Here is a 27,625-nt window from a genome sequence, read left to right as displayed (position 1 = left end):
TACGGTGCCCATAGCATATTCAAGTTTACAAAATACTGTGTACAAGGACATAAATGATTGTTTTTGAGAGAAAACTCATCTAACTTAAAGACAATATCCTGTGCTTAAGGGGATGCATATTGATGCTATAATCAGAAACCTCAAAGGAACATTAGGTATAGATATAATCCCTGCTTTATTTAGAAAAGGAACTCATATGCACAGATGAAAGGAGAAAAAAAAACATGATCTTGTCTTGCCTTAGTGAAAGTAGTTCATGAATTACTGAGCTGTGAAAAACAGAGTAAGACAAGATTGTTTACCTGAAAAGCTTGGTTAGTTATGAGAGATCCTGTGCTTCCTTAAAAGCCATGGCTCTCAGCATTATTCAAGTACTCTGCTGGAGATTATCATGAGCAAGAAGTTGCATAGTGAGTTGTGGAACTCAGTCCTAATGGATGCATGTATGAAATGCTCAAAAACTAAGGCACAGGGAACATTTTGGAAAAGGTGTGGACAGATTGTGAGAGCCATAGGATCAGGAAATTTCTTGTGAGACTGTGTCTCCTCTTAACATCACAAAGCTGTACCTGTAAAGGCTCTCCAGTATTACCAAACAAATGGGGTCTGATAATGGAGACACCAGCAGACATGTGAAACAGGACAGTGGAAAGCTCACAAAGCCTCATTTCTACACAAATTGCTACAAGTAAAGCTGTGAGTGTTAGAGGCACTCAGAGAAGACCGTACTGATTGTCCAGTCACATGGGCAGTCTTAAGGCACAAATACAAGCTCAGATTATGTTTAGGAATACACACACACACATACACAAATATATATGTATCTACAAAGGCATATATTCATCAGATATAATGAAAAAAGGCCAAGAATTTGAAAGAGGGATATTTCAGAAGGTTTGGAGGAAGAAACATGTTAAAATATTGTAAATCAAAATACATTCTAACAAATAAACAGGGGGATAAAAGAAGCTGCATGGCCTCAATAACATCTGTGCCTACCTGTGAAAGGACCAGAAACCATTTACATGCTTTCTAGAACTGTCTCATATCTGACAGACCATGGCATAAAGGAAAGCATAATAAGACTTTTCTACATTGAACATGACAGAAATCAAAATAAGGTGTAACTCATAGTGAGATGATGTTCTTTGTTGTTCAAAGAGGAGGACATTCCTACAAATAAAACTGTACTGCCTCTCTGATTTGAGACACAATTGGACCACAGGCCTGTACTGAGTCATTTGACCAATCCTGTGTCTCTGTCCAGCCCCTGCTGATTTGCATATGCTCAGGTCACAGTCCTGCTCTGAGGAATTCTTCATAATCAGGTCACACCCTGTGCTGAAGTCACCCTCACACACACAGGACATAGCTCAGGCATGAGTGCCCCCAACCAGCTCCTGGGCTTGTTGCTGCTCTGGCTTACAGGTAAAGAATACATCATAAGAAAATGAAAATTGTTCAGCTGAGTATAGTCATTGCTGTCTGGTGTTCAGAAAAGTTCGCTTATAACAGAATTAATTGTGAATTTGTTTTCAATTTTCCCATCTCAGGCACCAAATGTGACATTCAGATGACCCAGTCTCCTGCCTCCCTGTCTGCATCTCTGGGAGAGAGTGTCACCATCACATGCCAGGCAAGTCAGAACATTGGTGGCTGGTTAGCGTGGTACCAGCAGAAAACAGGGAACTCTCCTAAGCTCCTGATCTATAATGCAAAAAGCTTGGCAGAAGGGGTTTCATCAAGGTTTAGTGGCACTGGATCTGGCACACAGTTTTCTCTCAAGATCAGCAGCCTGCAGCCTGAAGATGTGGCAAACTATTATTGTCTACAGTATAATAATGTACCTCACACAGTGATTCAAGTCATAACATAAACCACCTGGGGAAGCAGAAGTGAGAGCCTAGGCTGCCCTAATTGCTCCTGTGGTGTCTGCAGATGCTGAGAGTGTTTCTCTTTTCTTTTTGGCAGGATGCTAGGGTCTATGTTATGGTTTTCTATAGAGACAAGATCAACATTTCTGTCCTAAATATTTTGCCCAGCCCTAGATAGCATTAAAATTGTGGGGGTTTTGTTCTTTTGACTCATGTGGAATACTAACTTTTCCTGGGTTGTACATTTCATGCAGGGGCTTTTGTTCTGTTGCATTGTATCTGTCCTGATGTTCACTTTAATTCTGAATAAAATTTTTGATACCTTGTTACAACATAGATCACACAGAGGTTTTCCTCTATTAGAGGAAAAGAAACTTGTATCGCCATTTTTAATAACCTGTCTATTCTTGAACTTCTCAAAGACTCCTACATAGTTAATAAAATTGCTTCTTTTCAGTCTGTTCTGTGATCCCATAAAATTTCTCGGTATGCTAGGCTGAAACTTGCTGAGGGGACCTCAAAGGATGCACATGTATGATATAAATATGCCCTCAAGCATCAACATCCCTATAAATCCATGACAGTAACAACAGTTGGATATTATTGTCAATACTCAGAAATAATACTGGGGTGATTAGCAAGACTAAAGACCACATTTTAGAGGACTGCACCTTCAGGGCAGCTAGATTTGAGTCAGTATTTTTAACTGAAATCAAAACCCAATGTTTCAAGCAGAAATGTTCAAGAAACTATGAGCTTGTTAGTATATTCATAGCTATTACTCAGACTCCAACTACAGGAATTAAAATGATAACTACATGACTATATTTAGTGGCATTTGTTTTCCTGTATATATCACACCCAGATACTTCAGATGCAAAATCTTTACTTCTCAGAGAATCATGGGAGACATTATAATATATGCTCATTTTAGACTGAGGTTTAGGTGTACAAACAGGTAAATTTCATTCCCCTAGGGCCTTCCCACCAAAATTTCTCAGTCATCTCAAAATCCTGGGTACATAGGAGAGATGTGTACAGTATGTAGGCATAACAGGAGGAACAGCTGGAGTGCCAGCCTTACTCTTTTCCCTGAGTTGTTTGTGTTATGCCTTGAATTGCTGGAAAAGGATATCATAGCTTTGTGGACAATAACAAATTACATCTTCTGGCACCATGCTCCTGATGAAGAGATTAATTTTTGTCCCAGGTGTTTTGCCACTAAATCCTAACGGGAAACTAAGATGCCAAAAAGAATTCTTCATAGATTGCAACCTTTGAACATTTCCTGGTTTCTTCTGGTGTCAGTATAAGTAACCGTTAATATCCCTATTTGCCTGACATATGATGGTGAATGTATCCTAGAGCTGTCAACAGTGAGGATGGAGACTGTTTCATCAAGATGTCACATGTACCTCCTTAGTTTAGAAAATTCAACTCAAATACAAATACAATAAATAATATTCCCAAATAATTTTCCTCAATTCCAATCAACCATTACCACTATGATTGAATAAATGCCCAAAGTCAGTGCTTTTTACATAGAACCCAGAGAATCAACAGTCCCTGTAACTGATTTAAAACCCACATAAATGTGCTGTGTCTTGATCGTAACTGATATCTGCACAGGTTGTGGCCAGAATTTTCTTTTTTAAAAAAAAAAAATATTTATTTATTTATTTATTAAAGATTTCTGCCTCCTCCCCGCCACCGCCTCCCATTTCCCTCCCCCTCCCCCAATCAAGTCCCCCTCCCTCATCAGCCCTAAGAGCAATCAGGGTTCCCTGCCCTGTGGGAAATCCAAGGATTACCCTCCTCAATCCAGGTCTAGTAAGGTGAAGGTCCAAACTGCCTAGGCTCCCTCAAAGCCAGTATGTGCAGTAGGATCAAACACCCATTGCCATTGTTCTTGAGTTCTCAGTAGTCCTCATTGTCCGCTACTTTCAGCAAGTCCGGTTTTATCCCAAGCTTTTTCAGACCCAGGCCAGCTGGCCTTGGTGAGTTCCTGATAGAACATCCCTATTGTCTCAGTGTGTGGGTGCACCCCTAGCAGTCCTGAGTTCCTTGCTCATGCTCTCTCTCCTTCTGCTCCTGATTTGGACCTTGAGATTTCAGTCGGGATAATTGGACCAGGAAATAAAATCAATCAGAGAAGCTTTTTGTTCTCTTTGTGGAACTTTTATTAATTGATGACAGGGACTATAGTAACAAATTACCAATATTTCTACTTGAAATAAAGAAGATGTAATATCTCACATTTCTAATGAGAGTAATTGTAAGGATCAGGATCAATGAAAAGTTAAATTCAGGATGTGTGTGATGAGCATCTATAGACTGTTGTAATAGGCTGCTTGTTGGTTCATAGCTGCTCAACCCTGAAATAATCACACAGAAACTATATTAATAAAATCGTTGCTTGGACAACTGCTGAAGTGTATTGCTAGCTAGCTCTTATGTCTAAAATTAACCCATCTCCATTATTTTATATTTTACCATGAGGCTTACCTTTACCAGTAAGGTTCTAGTACCTGTCACTGGGACTACTGGGCTTCTCCCTCACTCTTCCCTTCTTTCTCTCAGCATTTACTTAGCTCTGTTCTGCCCTTTATTAACCAATGGTATTAACCAATGGTATTCAAGCATACAGAGGGGAAGCCCACATCACCTCCACTTTACTATTTAAATACAAAAGTAGGTTTTAACTTTAACACAGAAAAATTACATACAACAAAACAGGTATCAAGCAAGAATTACAGGTATAATATTTGTATCTATTCTGCCCTGCCAGGCCCAAGAAAGATTCTGTATTAACCAATGGTATTCAAAATTTACAGAGGGGAATCCCAAATCATATATCAGAAATATTGTAATATCACCAAGACTCAAAATAATCTTCTATCTTTTTGAACCAAATAATGACTGCTCGTACCAAAACATGATACATATTTCTGAAAATATGTTCCATAAGCACATAATCCATTTTCTAAAGAATCAATACAATGATTCTCTTTAGATATTTCCTTCAGAAAGCACCAAAATTCTTAGTTAGGGGCACAAGAATTCAATTTTTACTCACTGTTCCCAGGCTCAATACATTGTAAATGATCATGATGTAAGATATGGCCTATGATACCATGCTCACTATCTTAGTTATAGTCATTATTGCTGTGAAGAGACACCATAACTATAGCAACACTAAAACAAAGAAAAACATTTAATTGGGGTCAGATAACTGTTTCAAAGGTTTATTCCATTATTGTAAAGGCAGGAAACATCATAGCAGGCAGGATAAGACCACAACATCTGGATCTCGAGACAACAGCATGAGACAGTAACACACTGGCCACACTTGAGCATCTGAGACCTCAAATCCTGTCCAAAGTGACACACTTCCTCCAGAAATGCCATGCCTATTTTATCTATGCCACCTAGTAGTACCACTTCCTATGGGCCAAGCTTTCAAACATGGTTCTATGAGTGTACTTTTTTTCCAAACTACCATATTCCTCCCCCTGTCCCCATACACTTGTAGACATACCATGGTGCAGAAATGCATTCAGTCCAACTTCAAAATTTCCCCTAGTCTTTAACAGTCTCAACCTTGGTTCAAAGTGCAAAGTCCAAAGTCTCTTCCCAGATTTCTGCAATCTCTTAACTGTATCCCTTTGAAAAAACAAACTGGATAGATAGATCACATACTTCCAACATAAAATGGCACTAGATATACATTACTGTTCTGAAAGGAATGAAAAAGAGCACAGTGTGGAAACACTGGACAAAAGCAAGACCAAAAACAAACTGAAAAAAATGCCAAACTCTGTATGATCATGTCAGATATCTGATGGAGGAAGGTCATTGGCTAATGAAGAAACTGCTTTGGCCCATTTGATAGGTCAGCCTTTAGGTGGGTGGAGTAAACAGAATAGAATGCTGGGAGGAAGAGGAAGTGAGCTCAGATGCAGGGCAGCTCCTCTGAGAGACAGACGCCATGCTCTCCTCTCCAGAGCAGGCGCAATGAAGCTCCGACCCAGGATGGAGGTAGACTAGAATCTTCCTGGTAAGGGCACCTTGGGGTGGTACACACATGAATAGAAATGGGCCAAGCAGTGTTTAAAAGAATATAGTTTGTGTGTTGTTGTTTCGGGGCATAAGCTAGCAAGGCGATCAGGAGCTGGGGTGGCAGGAACACAGCCCGCACCTCCCACTACAGATATCAAAAGATTTTTCAGATCTCCAGGTCTACTGAGCTTTGTTGACTGCAAAAAAAAAAAAAAAAGGCTCTCTTGGGTCAATTTACCTCCATATTAGCAGTTTTACAACTGTGGTTAAGGCCAGCAATTGCTGATTTGCATGTCCCCAGATCACCTGTTAGTCGCGAAGAATTAGAAGTTGTTATAAAAAACCTCCCTACCAAAAAAAGCCCAGAATCAGATGGTTTCAATGCAGAATTCGACCAGAACTTCCAAGAAGACCCAATACGTATACTCCTTAATGTATTTCACAATATAGAAACAGAAGAGTCATTGCCAAATTCCTTTTATGAAGCTTCAGTTACCCTTATACCAAAACCACACAAAGACTCAACCAAGAAAGAGAATTACAGGCCAATCTCACTCATGAATATCGACGCAAGAATTCTCAATAAAATACTGGCAAACCAAATCCAAGAACACATTAGAAAAATTATACATTATGATCAAGTAGGTTTTATCCCAGAGAGGCAGAGCTGGTTCAACATACGCAAATCTATCAATGTAATCCATCATATAAATAAACTGAAAGAAAAAAACCATAAGATCATTTGACAAAATTCAACACGCTTTTATGATAAAGGTCCTGGAGGGATTAGAGATACAAGGGTCATAGCTAAATATAATAAAAGCTATTAACAGCAAGCCAACAGCTAACATCAAATTAAACAGAGAGAAACTCAAAGCCATCCCACTAAAATCAGGAACACGACAAGGCTGTCCACTCTCTCCAAACCTCTTTAATATAGTGCTTGAAGTTCTAGCAATAGCAATAAGACAACATAAGGGGATCAAGGGGATACGAATTGGAAAGGAAGAAGTTAAACTTTTGTTATTTGCAGATGATATGATAGTGTACATAAGCGACCCCAAAACTCCACCAAAGAACTCCTACAGCTGATAAACACCTTTAGTAACGTGGCAGGATAAAACATCAACTCCAAAAAATCAGTTGCCCTCCTATACACAAAGGATAAGGAAGCAGAGAGGGAAATCAGAGAAGCATCACCTTTCACGATAGCCACAAGTAGCATAAAATATCTTGGGGTAATGCTAACCAAGGAAGTGAAAGATCTATTTGACAAGAACTTTAAGTCTTTGAAGAAAGAAATTGAAGAGAATACCAGAAAATGGAAGGATCTCCCCTGCTCTTGGATTAGGAGGATCAACATAGTAAAAATGGCAATACTACCAAAGACAATCTATAGATTCAATGCAATCCCCATCAAGGTCCCATCAAAATTCCTCACCAATCTTGAGAGAACAATAATCAACTTTATATGGAAAAACAAAAAACCCAGGATAGCCAAAACAATCTTATACAGTAAAGGAACTTCTGGAGGCATTACCATCCCTGACTTCAAACTCTATTACAGAGCTACAGTATTGAAAACAGCTTGGTATTGCCATAAAAACAGGGAAGTCGACCAATGAAATTGTATAGAAGATCCGGATTTTAACGCACAAACCTATGAACACCTAATTTTCGATAAAGGAGATAAAAGTATACAATGGAAGAAAGAAAGCATCTTCAACAAATGGTGCTGCTATAATTGGATGTCAACCTGTAGAAGAATGAAAATAGATCCATATCTATCACCATCTACAAAACTCAAGTCCAAATGGATTAAAGACCTCAATATCAATGTGAATACACTGAACCTGATAGAAGAGAAACTGAGAAGTATTCTACAACATATGGGCACAGGAGACCACTTCCTAGGTATAACCCCAGCAGCACAGACATTAAGGGCAACATTGAATAAATGGGGTCTCCTGAAATAAGAAGCTTCTGTAAAGCAAAGGACACTGTCATTAATACAAAAGGCAACCCACTGACTGGGAGAAGATCTTTACCAACCCCACATCAGACAAAGGTCTGATCTCCAAAATATATAAAGAACTCAAGAAACTAGACTTTAAAATCCTAATTAACCCAATTAAAAAATGGGGCACTGAACTGAACAGAGAATTCTCAACAGAAGAAGTTCAAATGGCCAAAACACTTAAGGTCATGCTCTACCTCCATAGCAATCTGGGAAATGCAAATCAAAACAACTCTGAGATACCATCTTACACCTGTCAGAATGGCTAAAATCAAAAACACCAATGATAGTCTTTGCTGGAGAAGTTGTGGAGTAAGGGGTATACTAAGCCATTGCTAGTGAGAATGCAAACTTGCACAACCACTTTGGAAATCAGTGTTGTGGTTTCTCAGGAAATTCGGGATCAACCTACCCCTGTACCCAGCAATACCACTCTTGGGAATATACCCAAGAGATGACCTATCATATTACAAAAGCATTTGTTCAACTATGTTCATAGCAGCATTATTTGTAATAGCCAGAACCTGGAAACAACCTAGATGCCCTTCAGTGGAAGAATGGATGAAGAAAGTGTGGAATTAGAGTACTACTCAGTGGTCAAAAACAATGACATCTTGAATTTCGCATGCAAATGGATGGAAATAAAAAACACTATCCTGAGTGAGGTAACCCAGACCCAAAAAGAGGAACATGGGATGTACTCACTCATAATTGGGTTTCTAACCCTAAATAAAGGACATTAAGCCTATATAATTCATGATCCTAGAGAAGCTAAATAAGAAGGTGAACCCAAAGAAAAACATAGTTATCCTCCTGGATATTGGAAGTAGACAAGATTGCAGGGCAAAAATTGGGAACTTTGGGGTGGGGTGGGATGGGGGTAAAGGGAAATGGGGAGAAAAAAGTGAGAAGGGGAGGATGGGGAGAGCTTGGAGGAATGGGATGGTTGGGATAAAGGAAGTGTGGATATTGGAGCAGGGAAGTATATATCTTAATGAAGGGAGCCATTTTAGGGTTGGCAAGAGACTTGACTCTAGAGGGATTCCCAGGTGTCCAGGGAGATGCCCCAGCTAGATCCTTGGGCAGCTGATGAGAGGAAGCCTAAAATGACCCTATCCTATAGCCATACTGATGAATATCTTGCATATCACCATAGAACCTTCATCTGGTGATGAATGGAGATAGGGACAGAGACCCCCTTTGGAGCACCGGACTGAGCTCCCAAGATCCAAATGAGGAGAAGAAGGAGGGAGAACATGAGCAAGGAAGTCAGGACTGCGAGGACACCTACTGAGACAGTGGGGATGATTTAATGGGAGCTCACCAAGGCCAGCTGGACTGCGACTGAAAAAGCATGGCAGACAATGAAGCCTGCTGAGAAGCCAAAAACAATGGCACTGGGTTTTCATCCTACTGCATATACTGGCTTTGTGGGAGCCTAGCCTGTTTGGATGCTCACCTTCCTAGACCTGGATGGAGGGGTGAGGACCTTGGACTTCCCACAGTGCAGGGAACCCAGACTGTTCTTTGGACTGGGGGGGGATGGGGAAGAGAAGTGCGGGGAGGGGGGATTGGGAGGCAGGGAGGAGGCAGACATTTTAAATAAATAAATAAATAAATAAATAAATAAATAAATCAAAAAAAAGAAGACTGGATTTCTGATCTTCATGGGCCAAGATTTTTATAAAAATGAGTGAGCATCCAGGAGGAGCTTTGCTCCCTCTCTGAAAACTGCAAATACTCAGTGTTGACAGATTCCATAGGCTGATCCAATGAAATGTGCTCTGACAAGTCTCACAGAAGTGGTCAAGGGCCTGGTGACATTTGTGAATCTAAGTGATCAAGAGCCTGGAGTCCTCTTTCTCTAATTCATGATGTCATTGTCAGAATGGTGTTGTCTTTGGCCATACAAATGTAAATCATACCCTCTTCTGGTGAGATCTGTAACAGACCAAGTCAGAGCCTAGTGGAAACTAAAAGAATTAGGATAGTCAGTGCAAATAGTAGGGTGATTGGGAAAAAAAGTGAGGGACCAAAGACTGTAATGTTCCTTACTCTACATGATCAGAGAAAATAATGTGCAAGTAAGTCAGACTGTTATGTGTAAACAAACAAACATTTATTCCATGTTTTGCTTCTAAGAAATAAGGAAACACTGAGAAGAAAGTTTTAAATATAGATGTAAACGTGTGGAAAATGTGTAAATTCCTGTGAACACATTCTGTCCCTATTCAGTGATATCATTTCTTACATTGGGGAGATAGCAAGTAAAAGTATGTCAATCAGAAATATTATATCAAAAGTTCATTTGACATATATATCTTCCTAAAGCCTAAGCTGAAATGTGTTCAGAAACTTATGTTAATGTACTGTTGGATGGCATAATGTAATACAAAGCAACTTAATAAAACACAGTTGAATATTCCATTCTGTTCATTATGTATTGTACATGATAATATACTGATGATTTGCCCTATGGATTGCTGACACTGCTCAGGAGTAAGGATGGATATTTACAATTTGAAACAAAGCTTCTATTAAGGATGTAAGCCTTTGAAAAATTATTTTAAAAATTCAGTTTACCTCTTGTAAGTAGTTACATAAGAAACTGAGAAAATTTGCATGTGTTTGAAAACAAATATGTTCAACCAAAATAGAAAATTTAAAGAACTGATGAATCATCAAACTATATGGAATAGGGATAGTTAGGAGTGAATGAAAATCCATTAGAAAAATCACATGCATGTTTGAAATGAGGTTTGGGACAAAGAAAATTCTGATCCTATGAACTCTTTTTGCATTATACTTGTGGGGTTTTTTTTTTTGCAAGTCTAAAATTATATTAAATATACTTTGAAAGCTATAAAAAAGTCAGTGTAAATAAATAATAATTGTGTTAATTTCTAGAAAATTTGTGGAAATATGGGCCTTTGGCTTACTTTGAAACTTCACTAAAAGACAAAATTCATAAACAGTGGGAAAATGTAACATTCAAAAATTCAAGAGCTTAAACTGATGGCTTTGAAAATGACATGTGACTAATATCTCAACTCTAAAATATCCAAAGGTTTGTAATATCAAAATAAATATACAACCAAGATATAGTTGAATGAATTGATGAATCATCAAATTATTTGGGATAGGATGAATGAATATCCATAAGAAAAATCAGTGTAAATAAATAATAATAATCTTAATTTCTAGAAAATTTGTGGAGAACATGAGCTTTTGTCTTTCTTGACTTTCATTAAAAAAGAATGAGCACAAGGAAAATGTAACATTAAAATAAAAATTCAAGTGTTTAATTAGCAAAAAATAGCATAAATGTATTTTTACTTTTTTTAAAATATGGCTGGAAATACAAGTCTCTGCTTAGCCTTATATCTTCCCTAATTTCCTATTCCTGTTTTCTCCACTGAGTTTATGACTGAGCACTGAATGGAGGCGAACAAAGTCATAAAGAGTGGTTTGACTAATAATAGATATACATGCACTTATAAGAGTATAAACTTGATAACTGGCTAAGATCATTGCCTTTATCAAATAGCACAGGTGAGACATGGTAGCATACTCTTCTAATATTTTACAAAAGAATTTAAATGTTGTTTTCCCAAATGCATTCAAATTTTATTTGTATGTAAAATACCACATTCAATAACCATGCATTTATTAGACTCCTAAAGACATCAATTGAGAGCTGAGGCAAGGGTTAGATTCTCCTTTGTAATATCTGCAGAGGTCCTCAACCCTACATCCCCTGAAGTTGACTGACTGAAATTGGTTCCAGAGTTCTGACATTAAGGACTGTAAGAGCTTACATCCTTCTTGCATCAAACCATAAGTTCTTGGTAAATTTCCATAACAGTCCTTGGAAACACATAAAAATTGGGCTCAGATGAAAGAAAATTCCTCAATTTAAGTTGCATTTTTATTTCACTGTATAGTGTCTTTAGTCAACTTTCCAATGCTATGCATGAAGAGATGGAATATTTTTAAAAGGTAAAAAGAAAATGTTTGAAATTATATAATAAAAACATTGAACACACAGGAGTTATAAAAAGAAAACTGATGGCTTTTGAAAATAACATGTGACTTCAACAGAATCTCAACTCTAAAATATCCAAAGTTTTGTAATATAGAAATAAATGTGTGATGTCATTTGTAACTAAAACATCATGCTTCATTGGAGATCAGGGATATCCTAAGTATACATATCAGAAAGAATGCATCCAGTCCTCTAAACACACAGGCAAATTGCAAAGAATTACTTGGGCAATAATGCCAAGAAAATCTTTAAGACATGCAATATATTGGCTCCCGTGTTCAGGGGATATGAAGAGGTGAGTTAGTGGCCACAGGGCCAGAAAGCCTGAAGTGCAATCCGGGGGGGGGGGGGGGAGGGATGGAATCCAGGCCCGCTCCAATTCCCTAAGCTTTTCTGGCCATGCAGCAGAGGGTGTTCCCTGCTGCTGACTTTCTTTATCCCATTCCACCCTTCTCCCAAGCCACCTTTTAATCTGCGAGCTCCTTGGAACCTGCAATACAGCCTGCTTCAGGGCTGAGGGCTCTGGAGAGCCAGTGGGAAGTGTTCCTGCCACTGGGACTTCTTTCTACCATCCCACCCTTGTGCTAAGCCTGCCCTTTTGTCTGTGAGGTCCTTAGAACCCTGCAAGAAACCCTGCTCACCGGAGTAAGTGGCCACAGGGCCAGACAGACTGAAGTGCCACTCTCTGGGACAGTCCCAGGGGATGGAATCCAGGTCCTCTCCAATTCCCTAAGATTTTTTGGCCATCAAGTGGGGTGTGTTCTCTATTGCTGGCTTTCTTTACCCCATTCCACCCTGACTCACCTTTTCATCTATGAGGTCCTTGAAGCACAGTCTGTTTCAGGGCAGAGGGGATCTGAGAGCCTGCTCCAGTGCTGCGGGGACCTAAGAGAGGGCAGACCAAGAAAAACTCCCAAGTACACGGTCAGACACAGCAAAGATTGTACAAAGACGCCAAGTCACTGCTGGCCTCATTTAAAGGAAGAGATGGGCAGGTGCAGATGAAAAAAATCCTCCTTATCTTGAAAAGCAACATGGTAACACCAGAATCCAGCAAACATGCAACAAAAAGACTTGGACATCCTAACCTAGAAGAAGTAGAAGAAATCGACTGTAAACATAACCTTAGGAAAATGATGGAGACCCTTAAACAGGAAGTGAAAAACTTCCTTAAAGAAATGAAAGAGAAGCCGGGCGGTGGTGGCGCACGCCTTTAATCCCAGCACTCGGGAGGCAGAGGCAGGCAAATCTCTGGGAGTTGGAGGCCAGCCTGGTCTACAAGAGCTAGTTCCGGGACGGGCACCAAAGCTACAGAGAAACCCTGTCTCGAAAAACCAAAAAAAAAAAAAAAAAAAAAAAAGAAAGAAAGAAAGAAATGAAAGAGAAGACAAACAAAAAGTTAGAAAAAATTAATAAACTCCTCAAAGATAACCAAGAAAACCAAGAAACAGCAAACAGGTAAAGAAAACAGTTCAAGTTCAAGACTTGAAGACCGAAATGGTCGTAATAAAGAAAACAAACCAAGGGATGGCTGGATATGGAAAATCTGAGTAAATGAACAGGAACTACAGAGACAAGTATAACCAACAGAATACAAGAGATAGAAGAAATTCCAGGACAGGCTCCAAAACCACAGAGAAACCCTGTCTCAAAAAACCAAAAAAAAAAAAAAAAAAAAAAAAAGAGAAGAATCTCAGGTGCTGAAGATACTAAAGAGGAAAAAGAATCATTGATCAAAGAAAATATCAAATCCAACAAATTATTAACACAAAAAGTCCAGGAAATCTGGGACACCATGGAAAGACCAAACCTAAGAATAATAGGGGTAGAAGAAGAAGAACTTCAGATCAAAGGCCCAGAAAAAATATTCAACAAAATTATAGAAGAAAACTTTCCCAACCTAAAGAAGGATGTTCCTATGAAGGTACAAGAAGCTTACAGAACACCAAATAGATTGGATCAAAAAATTCCCCTCATCATATAACAATCAAAATACAAAATATACACAATAAAGAAAGAATATTAAGAGCTGCAAAGGAAAAGGGTCAAGTAACATATAAAGGTAAACTTATCAGAATTACACCTGACTTCTCTATGGAAACCATGAAAGCCAGAAGTCTTGGATAGACATGCTGCAGACACTAAGAGATGATGAATGCAAGCCCAGACTACTATACCCAGGAAAGTTTTCTTTCACCATTGATGGAGAAAACAAGATATTCCATAACAAAAACATTTAAACAATACATATCCAATAACCTAGCCTTACAGAAAGTACTAGAAGTAAAACGTCAAGCCAAGGAAGCCAACAACATCTGAAATAGCACAATAACTTAATCAAGAGCAGAAATATACATAAAACAAAATTAACCTAGAATTTTTATCAATAAACCAAGATCTGTACCATTGCAAATTATTCATCTCTCTAGCATATTATATCCCCCTTTAATGAAAAGAAATATTTTTAAACACTATTTGGGCATAGTAATAGTTCTCTAGACTTCTTTGGATGTCAGCATGATGATTTCTTAGAAAATTAGGAACAATCTTCCTTAAGACCCAGTAATACCAATCTTCCTTAACCCAGTAATACCACTTTTGGGTATATATCCAAAGGATGCTCAACTGTGCCACAAGGACATGTGCTCAATTATATTCATAGCAGCAGTGTTTGCCATAGCCAGAACCTGGAGACAACCTAAATGCCCCTCGACTGAAGAATGGATAAGGAAAATATGGTACATTTACACAATGGAATATTACACAACAGAAAAAATAACAACATTTTGAAAACTGCAGGTAATTGCATGGAGCCAGAAAACATCATTTTGAGTACGGTAACCCAGACCCAGAAAGATAATTATCATATGCACTCACTCGTAACTGGTTTTTAAACATACAGCAAAGAAAACCAGCCTACAAATCACAATCCCAGAGAAACTAGACAACAATGAGAACCCTAAGAGAGACAAACATGGACCTAATATACATGGGAAGATTAAAAAGACAAGGTCTCCTGAGTAAATTGGGAGCATGGGGACCTTGGGAGAGTGTTGAACAGAGGGAGAGGCAGGGAGGGGAGCAGAAAAAATGTAGAGCTCAGTAAATATCAATAAAAAAGAAGATGCCTACAGCTTAGGAAGAAAGTACATGAAACCTTGTAGTTTATCTTGAAGCTTATGATGAATGTGCAGCACACTTTGATGACTTTTCTGCTCCTCTCCTCCCTGTCCCTGTTGATTTGCATGTTTGCAGATCACAACCTACTGCAAGAGTACTCCATGAATAAGCTGGGCACATTCTGTGCAGATGTCATTTACTATCAAGACACAGCATGGGCATAAAGGTTTTCATTCAATATCTGGGACTGCTGGTGCTTTGGGTTTTAAGTATCAACTAAAGGGTCAACTCAGGGATTTCTCCTGTCAGATTGATCATTGTTGCTTGGTATTTGAGAATCAAGTAAGAATATTATGTATTGGGGGATATTTGCTTTTAATTTTCTAACCTAAGGAGCTAGATGTGACATACTGATCATTCAGGCTCTATCTTCTCAGTTTGGATCTCTAAGATAGTGTCACCGTGACATGCCAAACAAGTCAAGATTTTGACATAAACTTACACTGCCACAAGAGGAAATCAGGAAAAATTCCTAAGTCCCTCATTTATGATGAATTTCATTTGCAATCTGGGGTCTCATTAGAATTCCATAACAGTGATTCCTTGAAAATTTCACTCTTCCCATCAGCAACCAGGTGTCTGGAGATGTTGCAACTTATTACTGCTTTCCTCCGTGTGAGGGGCTGTCAGATATATAAGCTTTAAACAGTACCGGTCCTTTCATGGGTAGCTGTAGAGGTTGTTTATTCCAAGAAGCTTATTTTATATGTAAGTGTGTGTGTGTGTGTGTGTGTGTGTGTGTGTGTGTACGCGCGCGTATTACCAAACTCTAAAATTTAAAGTTCTCAAACTAAAAATTAGGTAGTAGAATGAAGACTACATGTTATACTTTGAAACTTTTACATTCTTGTACTTGTGTTTGTTTTTTAGGAACACACATTTCCACTATGCTTCATGTCCCACAAAAATTCATTAAGATATTTTTGTATATATTGCCCACCTCAGGAAGAAGTTATTGAAAACTGTGCTTTTGTTGTTAGATATTTTTATCCATAATGCCCACCTCAGGAAGAATTCTTAGAAAAAACTGTGTTTGCATTGTTTACATCTTCCCCCTTGAAACACAGAATGTCTCTGATGAAGATCTATTCTAAATTAGAAAAAAGCATTTGTGAAAATATGAATTCTTAAGTTCATGGATATATTCTCAAAAGCCCAATGACATCTTTTACAGAATCACAGTGAAGTTCAGAAAATCTGAATCTCAGCTGTCACATGTTCCTGTGTACAGAATGCCACAAAGATGACTTCTCTCACTGTCTTATCTTATTGTCTCCATCTATACATTTTCTCTTGTTCTTTTAAGGAGGGGCTGCTTATCTCCCTTGAGGGAAACTCAGAACTACATCCATTCTAGAAATATTGGTGTATTCTGTTACCTATTAGGGAAACTCTTGACCGGCTTGATTGATTATCTGAGGGGGGATTCAGATGGTTTCTGAGAATTTGAAAGGTACTTATTTTCTGGTTGGGAGAAATGTGTGAATGGGAGAACTGTTCTGTGGCTGTTAGGAAGTGGCAGCATCTTTAGCTGCCCTGCTTCTGATTATGAGAGAGTAAGGTGACCCAGAACCACTGCCACTGAGGAGATCTAAGATTCCAAAAACAAGGTTGGATATGCTACAAATCAAGAGCTTATGAGTGGCTCCTACCTTTGGATGGAACCCCTGGAAGTTATCAGAGATGACACTTAATAACACTTAAGCTGTTCTTTGGAACTTTCTTCCCTTGAGAAACAGACATTGATTCTGGAGATTTGGTGAGAACAATGTCTCCATTCAAAGTTATGGGAGGGGTGAAGATAAAAAGAGATAGGAGTTAGTAATAAAAATTCTAGCATTCAAACCACATACTGTGCAAAAAAAAAAGAAAAGAAGAAGAGGAGGAAGATAGCAAGGAAAGAAAGAAAGAAAGAAAGAAAGAAAGAAAGAAAGAAAGAAAGAAAGAAAGAAAGGAGGGAGGGAGGGAGGGAGGGAGGGAGGGAGGGAGGGAGGGAGGGAGGGAGGGAGGGAGGGAGGGAGGGAGGGAGGGAGGGAGGAAGGGAGGGGAAGAAAAGAAAGAATGAAGGAAGGAAGGAAGAAAAATTCTTTTAAATTAAAACTTACAGTAGGAAAAGGATGCTGTGTTCAAGTTTCCCTTCTTTCTCACCCTCTACACTGAGTAGCATCAGGTTGAGAGTTTGTACCAGCAAACCCATCTTGTTTTCTATTCTCTGTCTCTAACTATAAATTTCTTTTCTCTATGTTTATTCTCTTAAAAGCAAGTCTGAGGAACCTGTGGTTGCTGAGGAGTAAATATGCAAACATCAGGGTTTAGGCGAGGAAGTTCTTGGCTCAAAAACACATGTGAACTTTCACTTCCTTGTAGTATTTAATTTAGTAAAGTCCCAAAGATCTCAGATTTTTTTTCTCTATCATGTTGTACATTTTTTGGAAAAATTATTTTCATAGGCTTTTTTTATAGCTAGGTTCAGTTTGATCTATATGGAATGACAGGTTCTATCCTTCATTTTGTGGAATTAATTTTCCATGATGAACTCCAGCCAAGGATTACTGAAATGTTCATTTGAATACCTGATGACCCAGATATGCCTGTTTCTTTTACTCAACTTTCCAAACTATATTGGAAGAGATGAAAGGTTTTTATGAGGGAGAAAGAAATGTTTAAATTCTATAATGAAAGCATAGAACACATGGGAATTATAAAAAGAAAACAGATGACTTTTGAATGTGACATATGGCTAATATTATATCCGATAGCATTGTACCTCAAAAATATCAAAAGTTATCTAAAATAGAAAAATGTGTGACATCATTTGTAATTAAAATGTCATGATTCATTGGGGATCATGGATATCTTTAATCTGCATATTAGAGAGAAAGTATCCAGTCCTCAAAATACGCAGACAACTTGCAAAAAAATCACATGGACAATAATGGCAAGGAAGATATTTAAGACCTGCAATACATTCTTTCTACATGATCATCACAGAACAGATAGTGGTTTGGGCTGAACTTTGATTTATTGTGACCTTTTCCTTCCTTCTGACTCAATGATTCCAAGTAATATGCTATTCTGAAAAACTTATCCACCCTCTCACCAAAAAAATAAATAAATAAATAAATAAATAAATAAATAAATAAATAACATTGCCAAGGCACCCCCCCTCTGCTCCACTGAGATTATGAGAACTGACCCTGGGAAACTTTCAAATGCAGATGTCAGAGGAGCTCACCAGGTTATAAATTACCCAGAGAATGCTTAGCTAAAAGAAACTGTTTATTATGTATTTTTATTCAGTAAAATATTCTGCTTCTCTTTTCAAAAATACACCAAGTGGAAGCAAGAAGCAATCTTATCTGAGTACAGAGGAGACACACCATTTCTGGAAGGCAAAATCTTTGTTACTTGTATGAACCCCTCTTTACTACTTATATATATACTTATCTAACATCACTGACTTCAAAACACCCACATTGAATATATCACGGTTCCTCAGATCAGAATTATCACTTAATTAAAATCAAAAGTGAGAAGACTGAGTTCCTCCAGTATTCCAGCTAAGATAATCTGATCCATGACTTTCATTTGCCTTGAAAGATTTTTATTGAAGCTTTGGGTCTTTATACAGCTATCATGCTCTGTATTAATAAACCATATAAAATACTGCTACTACTAAATGTCAGAAAGGAAGGTAGAATATTGACATTCCCAAACCAAGAAATCTGTTCAGTTCTAGGGTATAAAAAAAATGCAGCTATAGATAATTTTGAATCTGAATCACAAATTCATTGAAGAAAAATTGCATTGTCATGTGTATAATTAGTAATTTTCTTACATCTCAAAGAGGAACAATGAGAACTATGAGACATCTCGGAGTATACAGGCATTTGTTGCTGAGTCAAACACTTGGATTCATACTGATGAGAGAACCAACTTCCTAAAAATTGTCTTCAAGCTTTCACCTGTAAACAGTGGCACATCCTCACGGCAAGGTAGAGAAATGATAAAATTTTAATAAAAAGAGAAACAATGAATTGGCTCCTGGCTGTTGCAAAAGAATTTTGATGATATTAGAAGCAGAAATTTTAAGTGATCAGTTTACTTTTATGAGTTAAATCAACTTAATAATTACAGAAATGTTATAAATATAGCATAAAATTTTCAGTAAATTCAGTCATACATACTTGATAGGAATTTGAAACACAATGGATCAAAACTCTTTAAGATTTACTGTGCATCTTTGGAAACAAGTAAGATATCTATATTTATTATGAATTAAATTACACAACTAGGTCTAAGTTCAATTCAAGCTGAATATTTCCACCTGAATATCTTTTTGGAGCAAAAGTCTCCAAGGAATAACATGTATTCGACAGGCAATTTGTGTTATTCTGAGACATCTGGAATCCTGAGTTGAGCCCAACTAATCATGAAACTGACCATCCATGTTAAGTCTACCACCCAGGAGACTTCTATTGACTAGTCACACACTGTCTAGTAGCAGGTCTCAGTAGGATCTCCAAGGCTGTTGCTGCTGCTCTGTTCCCAGGAAAGAAAGGACAATATCAACAATTTTATAGCTCATTGTGCTCTTTAGCAGAGTCTTCTGGTAACTTGATTAGTTTACTATATTTGTTGTAAGCTTTTCATCCATATATGAAATATGAATCCAGATAACACAGTATAATTCTTTCCTCTGTGATTCTCAAGGAGACAGATGAACCACCAATTGAAGGGCAAGTGAGAGTATTCATAACTGTTTATTCAGGGACCAGTAGAAATATGGAAAATTGCTAGAACTTACATATAGTTCATCCAATGTGCAATCTGGGGCCCATCAAGTTTCAATAACACTGTATCTGGGATACAATTCACACTCATAAACAGCAGCCTCAAGTCTGAAGATGCTGCCATTTATTAACATGGACAGTATTATAGTAACCCTCTTACAATGTTACAAGCCATAATATAACCCCCCACACCAGGGAATCAGAAACGAGAAAGTAGGAGGCCTCATGTGCTGCTTTTCATCTTCCTGCCTGCTGACATTTCTCAGCTGCTGTCAGGATTTGAAGGCCACTGGGATATTATGGGAAATGGAGTCAGGGAATTTCAGCTGTTGCTTAATTTTCTTTCTGCTGAGCTCAAAACAAAGACATGATAATGACTCTCCAGCATAATAACAGACTAGGTAGGATATGGGTTACAAGGCCAAGCATTATTTGACCTCCTGTGACAATCGAAAAGCCAGTATAGTCATTTCAAGCAGGAATAGTTTTACATGTGAAGAGTGGGAGTCCTAAAGCGGTAACTTTGTGTGTGTGTGTGGGGGGGGATATTTGGTGCTAAGGAAAGTAATTTCTGTAAAAACAAGAACATGTTTTTCTCACAGTGTACATCTGATAGAGGCTGTAGAATTCTGGCCCTGGACCTATCAGCAAATCCCACATTTTGGCAGGTGAGACTTTCACCTTCCTGTAGTATCTTATCTGGTGAATCTTGCTTCTTTGAGCACATACATATCCCTAGTGATATTGGTGAATATTTCTCCTCAACAGTTTTTCTCATCCCAAATAATAAGAATATATTTTAGTAATAACTTCAATGATTTATATAAGATTAAATTCAGTTTAAAGTGACATTTACCTAAAAATAATCATAATAATTATATTTTAGTTCTTTCCCCATCTTCTTTTTTGGGAGGGGTTTTGAGACAGGATTTCTCTGTAACTTTGGAGTCCTGGAAATAGCTCTTGTGGACCAAGTTGGCCTCTAACTCACAAAGATCTGCCTGCCTCTGCTTCCTGAATGTTGGGATTAAAGGTCTACACCACCACTTCCAGGCTCTCCATATTCTTTTATATTCTTTTCCTGGTAGTTTATTTTAAAATGTATTTTTAGTTATGCACCCTTCACAAATTTCATAAATCTATATAATAAGTATTGGTTGCTTCTCACTTTTTATTTGTATTGTTATTCTACCCCAAGACTGGAGAATTTCAATTTCTCCATAGCCATGAAGAAACACTGAAGCAACATAGGCACACAGTTGGATACACTCTGATATACCTACCCTAAACCTGCCTCAGGAAACTCACAAGTCTGAGAAGGCACATATCCTGGTAGGTGAACAAGATTCACAACCCTAGAAGCCAATGCCTCTTGGATTCTTGTAAGTACTAGTGCTGCAAATTATAATTTAAAAATAATCCCACAGATAACCATATTTGTCTCCCTTGATCCCTACCCAAACAAACAAACAAAAAACCTACTGATATAAAAGAATCTACCAGATTCATATTAAAATGTTAGAAATTGGAAGCATTAAAAGTAGGAAAATGTATACATGTCTAAAAAATACTAACACCACCTTACAACACTTTGGGAAATGCTGTCATGTATCTGTCAAACCCTTGGCCACATTTTATCTCTAGGAGGAAACAGCTGGGCCATAGTAGGGTAAAGTGTTTTTGTTCCAGTCTATAGCACTGTGGAGTGGGCTACTACTCCCATGCTGACAGTAGTAAGTGCCAGCATCTTCATCCTGCATGCAACTGATTGTGAGAAAATAAGAGTTCCCAGATCCACTGCCACTGAATCTATCTAGGACTCCAGCAGCCAGGTAGGATGTGCTATAAATCAAGAGTTTGGGGGAGGCTCCTGGCTTTTGCTGGTACCAGTGCAAGTAATTGGAGTTTATACTTGAGCTGGCTCTGCAGGTGATGAGGACCTTTTCCCCCCTAGATGCGGTCATATAAGCTGGAGACTGGATGAGGACAATTTCTTCTTTGGACACTGTGATCAGGAGAAATTGAAACAAAGTTAACACTGTACCCCCCAATATTTAGAAGAAACAAAATAAAAGTGGTTTATCTTAGACTCAAACTTCCCCAGGGAAAATAATCTTAGATTCTGAGCTCATTGTCCTTTCTCTATCTTACCTGTGGCACTGATCAGCAGGAAGCTGAAAATGTGCACCCAATAATTCATTGTGTTTTCTAGTCTCTGTTTCAGGCTATGTATTGCTCTTCTCATGAGTACCTCTCTTTAAAACAAACTGTGAGAAATTTGTGGTTTCTGAGGATAAAGTATGCAAATATCAAGATATAGGTCCGGCTATTTTACATTTATAAGCACATGTGGTCTTTTATTTAGGACAACCCCAGTTAAAGCAAAAGCATATATACTTATTTATAGATATAACACCTGTGAGGAAAATTTTTCTGTTTTTCTTTTCCTCATTCTTGCTGCATTGATTTGATGGAGAATAATTCCCATATATTTCTGTGAAGCCTGGCTTAATTTGAGCCTGTAAGCAAAGTTACATCTACTGAGTAGTTTGACCCTTAAAACTCCTATGATAAAACTGCGTTGATGACAATTTCTGTAATGTTGAGAAATATCTCTTATCGGCTTCCTGTTTTCCTAAAAACCACCCTGGTTCCTAAATAAGAGCAACAAGTGTTCTTAATTTCTCGGTCATGTCTCCATCCCTTAATAATAAAATTTTAAAAAGTAATGCTATTTTTGTATTGACATGAAAATTTTTAGTATATTATACAAAATAATGGTGAGAGTTTATCAAAAATTATTTGAAATTTATTTGTGTTTCCAATAAATGTGTTTTAATAATTATTTCAAATGGAATAATTCCTTGTAGAAGTGCTCTTTGCTCTAAGTAAAATACTCTTAGTCATGTGATGGTGCATACCTTTAATTCCAGCACTTGGGAGATAGAAGTATGTGGATCCCCAAGTTTGAGGTCAACCTGGTCTGTAAAGTGAGTTTCAGAATAATGACACTCCTCAGAGAAACCGTGACTCAAAAAAAAAAAAAGAAAGAAAGAAAAGAAAGGAAAAATTTTAACACTTATGATTAAGAAGAGGTGAAGCCATTTTCTAGTATTAACTGTGGCTTTTTGAAACAATGGAGTTCTACCTAATATTAATAAAATGAAAAAAAAAGAACTTCATATCTGGGTTTACATACGTTGCAATGTTGAAAAGTGTGCCAAAATTACTTTTATAATAAAAACTATCATTGGCAGAAATAATCTGCAATATTCTTGCCTGACTTTACGTACCTGTAACTGGCACAGCACAGGTACTAAGATAAAACAGCACTGCAGCTGTGCTGTGCCCTGGCCCAGCTTCGATAATTAGCACGTGGGAACTGCACTTGCTCAGAACCTCTGAATTGTCAAGTAATACTCTCTCTAAATGTCAGTCATTATCATGTCACAGAACACACATGAAGGCTCTCTGTCATCTCTATTTCTATCTCAATTTTTGTTGTTCTTTCTGTTCTAGATTCAAGGTAAGGAAGGACTACTATGGGAAATCATTTGGCCATTTATAACCAGTGGCAACAGGAACTTCAGAGAAGTCATTTCTTTTTTCTCCCTCCCTCCACTTCCAATTTTTTCAAGAGATTTTATCTAATTTCCCTTCCAAGGGGATCTATGCATGTCTCTCTTGGGTGTCACCTTGTTACCTTGCTTCCCTAGGGCTGTGAACTATAGGTTGTTCATCCCTTGCTTTGTGTCTAATATCCACTTATAAGTGAGTACATACCATGTTTTCTGGGTCTACTTTAACTCTTGGTATGCTTTTTTCTAGTTCTATTTGCACGCAAATTTCAAGATGTCATTGCTTTTTGCTGCTGAGTAGTACTGCATTGTTTAAATATACCACATTTTCTTTATCCATTCTTCAACTAAGGAGCAATGCCAATACTAAGCTGTTTTCATTACTATGGCTCTATAGTAGAGTTTGAAGTCAGGTATGTCGATGCCTTTGGAGGTTCCTTTCTTGCACATGATTATTTTGGCTATATTGTATTTTCTGTTCTTCCATGTGAAGTTGAGTGTTGTTCTTTTGAGGTCTGTGAAGAATTGTTTTGGGATTTTGATGGGGATTGCATTGAATCTGTAGATTGCTTTTGACAAGATTGCCATTTTTATTCTGTTTATCCTACTTATCCAAAAGCATATGAGAACGCTCCATTTTCTTATATCTTCTTCAATTTCTTTCCTCAAACACTTAAAGTTCTTTTCATACAGGTCTTTCAACTGTTGAGACTTTACTCAGTCTGGCTTTTAGCTGAGGTATTACCAGTGAAATTTCCCTCTAATCTTGAGAAGACATCACGTCACGGGAATTTCCTAGTCCTGGGACTCATGGGAAGGCCATACACCCACCCTCAAAGTCCCCCATGTGGTTCTGGAGATCTGTTCAGTTCGGGAGCCAGAAGAGTTGTGTTTACAGTTTTGTGTTTATTCCTCTTAATGGCTGTCATGCACAAAAGCCGGGGATCATATTGTCCTTGGTAGGTGTTTTCTGTAAGTGTCTTGCCCTCTGGGCAAGAGCACCCAAATGTGATTATAAAGCCTTGAGCAGGTCCAGCAGTTCTTGATATTCCTCTTCGCCCAGAGAGGTCTCAGGTGTTTGGGCTCTCTGTCCCCCTTGGTCATCCAGGTCTAGGGTGACCTGTGCCTGCTTGTCAGCTTTGAATTTCTGTCAGCTCTTAGTGAAAGAACGACTAAGGGCAGATGCTCAATGCCACTTCGTCGAGCTCTGGGTGGTCTGGTTCAGAGAGGTCTGTGCTGCTTACGCAAGGAGCCTCTGGAGAAGGTTGGTGGGGAGGTCTGGGTCAAAGTCTATACACCCCCGTCTCCTGCAGGAACCACTGTCAACAAGCTGTCCTGGCCAAGTTCAGGCTCCCTGCCTCCCTTCGTCATAGATGATGCCAGAGAGGTTTGACCTCGAACTCTGGCCCCGCCAGTGTCATAGCAGTGTGCTCTTCTGTTCTGAAACATATGTGGATCATGTCTTGGGGTAAAACAGTCCTTCTGGAGAGCTCATTTGAGGCAGGAAAGCCCGGAAATTGGTCCTCTCAAAAGCTTGCACCAGGATCAACTGTGACAAGCTGATTTGGGGGTGAAGCTTTCTGTGATCTGAGAGGGGAGGGTGCTCTTTGCCTTGGTGCAGGCAGGTCAGGTCTCTGCCTAGACACTAGCTTCTTCACAGCCCCTCTGCAAGTGCTGCAGTTCTGAAACCACACCCGGAAGTGGTACTCAGGCAACCCCATTTCCCTGGCCAATTCCTGCCTGTCCCTGAAATTTGGGTAAGGGTTCCTATCAGGGTTTCCTTTTGTCTTGCCTGCCAGACAGTCCTTGTGTGTTGGGATTCCCAGGCCACAGTGCTGTCCCCCTGATGGGTAGATTCTTCCAGCGTGCCAAGGATGCCTTGCTTGCCTTGCTGAAAGTCTAAGCAGTACTTCTCCAGGAAAGACCTACTGCCTAGCTTCTGGGCCTTAAATATCTTCTCATGGCCCAGTTCAAGCCACTGTAGGCTTGGATGGCAGCCAAGCCCCTGCTCCCTGCTGAATCTATTTTTATTTTTTAATATATTTTATTTTTCCTTTCTAAAAAGAAAACAAACTATCTTTTTTCATTTTACATAACAACCCCAGTTTCCTCTCTCTCCCCTTCTCCCATTTCCTCCATCAATCCCACCATCTCAATCTCCATCCACTTCTCAGAGAGGGTAAGGCACATTGTTTGGGGGAAGGTCCAACACCATCCCTACTATATCTAGGCAGAGCAGGGTATCTGTCCAAAGAAAATAGGTTCTCTAAAAGCCAGTGAAAGCAGCAGCTATAAGTCCTGGTGTCACCACCAGTGACTTCACAGTCTGCCCCAGCCAGACAACTGTCACCTACATTCAGAGGGACAAGTTTGGACCTATGCTGTTTCCTTCCTCATCCAGCTGGAGTTGGTAAGCTCTCATTTTCTCAGGTAAACATGTCCACATCATGGTCTTGACCTTTTTGCTCATATTCTCACTACTTCCACTCTTCAACTGGACTTTGGAAGCTCAGGCCAGTGATCTGCTGAGGGTTTCTACCTCTGTTTCTGTAAGTTGCTGCATGAAGATTCTATGGTGATATTTAAGATATTCATCAATCTGACTACAGGGCAAGGCCAGTTCTGGCACCCTCTCCTTTATTATTTAGGGTCTTAGTTGGGGCCATCTTGTGAATTTCTGGGAATTTCTCTAGTGTCAGGTTTCTTGCTAGTCCCATAATGGCTCCCTCAATCAAATTATCACTTTCCTTGCTCTCATCAGAGAAGTAATTTCTTTAATGATTAACTGTGTATATGGGTTGTATGTTTCCTATCATAGGCATGATGAGTACCATTCAAATGACCCAATCTCCTCCTTCTTGTCTGCATCCTTAGGAGAAAGAGTAATGATTACTTGCAGGATAAGTGGGAGCAATGATAATTAATTAACCTAGTATTAGTTAACTAGGGAAAGCTCGTGAAGTCTGAATTTGGACTATGGGTTTCCTTCAAGGTACAGCGCCAGTGGACCCGGGAACAATTCCACTCACACCATTAGCAGCTTGTATCCTGAAGATGTTGCTTCTTATTTCTGTAAAAGCATTCTTGTATCCCTCCCAAAGTAATACAACCATGATGTAAACAACTGAAGTATGCATCAGAAACCTCTGCTGCACCTGTTCTTATTTCCAATGCCAATATTTTTCTCAAATAGACTGTTATAGTGACTTGGAAGTTAATGTTCTGATGCCCATACAATTTCCTCCACTCCTAAGTCTCTTTTTTCCTTTTTAGTCCAAGCAGCACAGTTGTGAATAAAATTCTCATGATGTGATTAACACCATCCATTTAATATGATTAAATTAATTATTTAATTCTTTAAAAGATAACTATCTGTTATCTTTTAATGAGGAGCAGAAAGAGAGAGACCATGAGCAAGGAAGTCAGGGCCACGAGGGGTGCGCCCATCCACTATGATAGTGGGGCTGATCTAATGGGAACTCACCAAGGCCAGCTGGAACTGAGACTGATGGAGCATGTGATCAAACCGGACTCTCTGAACATGGCTGACAAGGAGGGCTGACTGAGAAGTCAAAGACAATGGCACTGGGTTTTGATTCTACTGCATGTATTGGCTTTGTGGGAACCTAGTCTGTTTGGATCCTCACCTTCCTAGACCTGAATGGAGGAGGGAGGACCGTGGACTTTCCACAGGGCAGGGAACCCTGCCTGCTCTTTGGACTGGAAAGGGAGGGAGAGGGGGAATATGGGGAGGGGGAGGGAATGGGAGGATATGAAAATTTGTAATAATAATAATAACATACTTAAGATATTATTAACATTTTAAAATGACCCAGACCATCACTTTTACTTCCATTTCTAGTTTCCCCTTAGGTGATTATTTGCTCAACAAAAACTCTGTACTGTGGTTGTGTTAAGAGTTGGTGAGTCTTTAAATGCGTGTTACACTAGAATGAGAATAATACAAGACCCTAAGAATATATTGTAGTGAATCTTGTGTGATTCAAAAAAGGAAGCACAGAATCAACTCTGTGTGTCTCATTATATTTGTCCTAGAGTTGTGTATAATATCTATCTTA

At 38.7% G+C, this 27,625-nt stretch overlaps 1 gene segment (V, D, J or C); it reads left to right on the top strand.

Moving 5' to 3' along the window:
* Window positions 1-1,373: 1,373 nt before the first annotated feature.
* On the top strand, window positions 1,374-24,939 carry LOC130877138 (immunoglobulin kappa variable 1-5-like). The segment is given in 4 exon segments: window positions 1,374-1,428; window positions 1,554-1,843; window positions 23,488-23,494; window positions 24,701-24,939. Coding segments are annotated over 4 exon segments (585 nt in total).
* The last annotated feature ends 2,686 nt before the right edge of the window (window positions 24,940-27,625 follow it).

Source organism: Chionomys nivalis, chromosome 1 (genome assembly GCF_950005125.1).
Source record: "Chionomys nivalis chromosome 1, mChiNiv1.1, whole genome shotgun sequence".
NCBI classification, from domain to species: Eukaryota; Metazoa; Chordata; class Mammalia; order Rodentia; family Cricetidae; genus Chionomys; species Chionomys nivalis.
The sequence above is the reverse complement of the archived record's forward strand: the minus strand, read 5'-3'. Positions and strand labels throughout refer to the sequence as shown.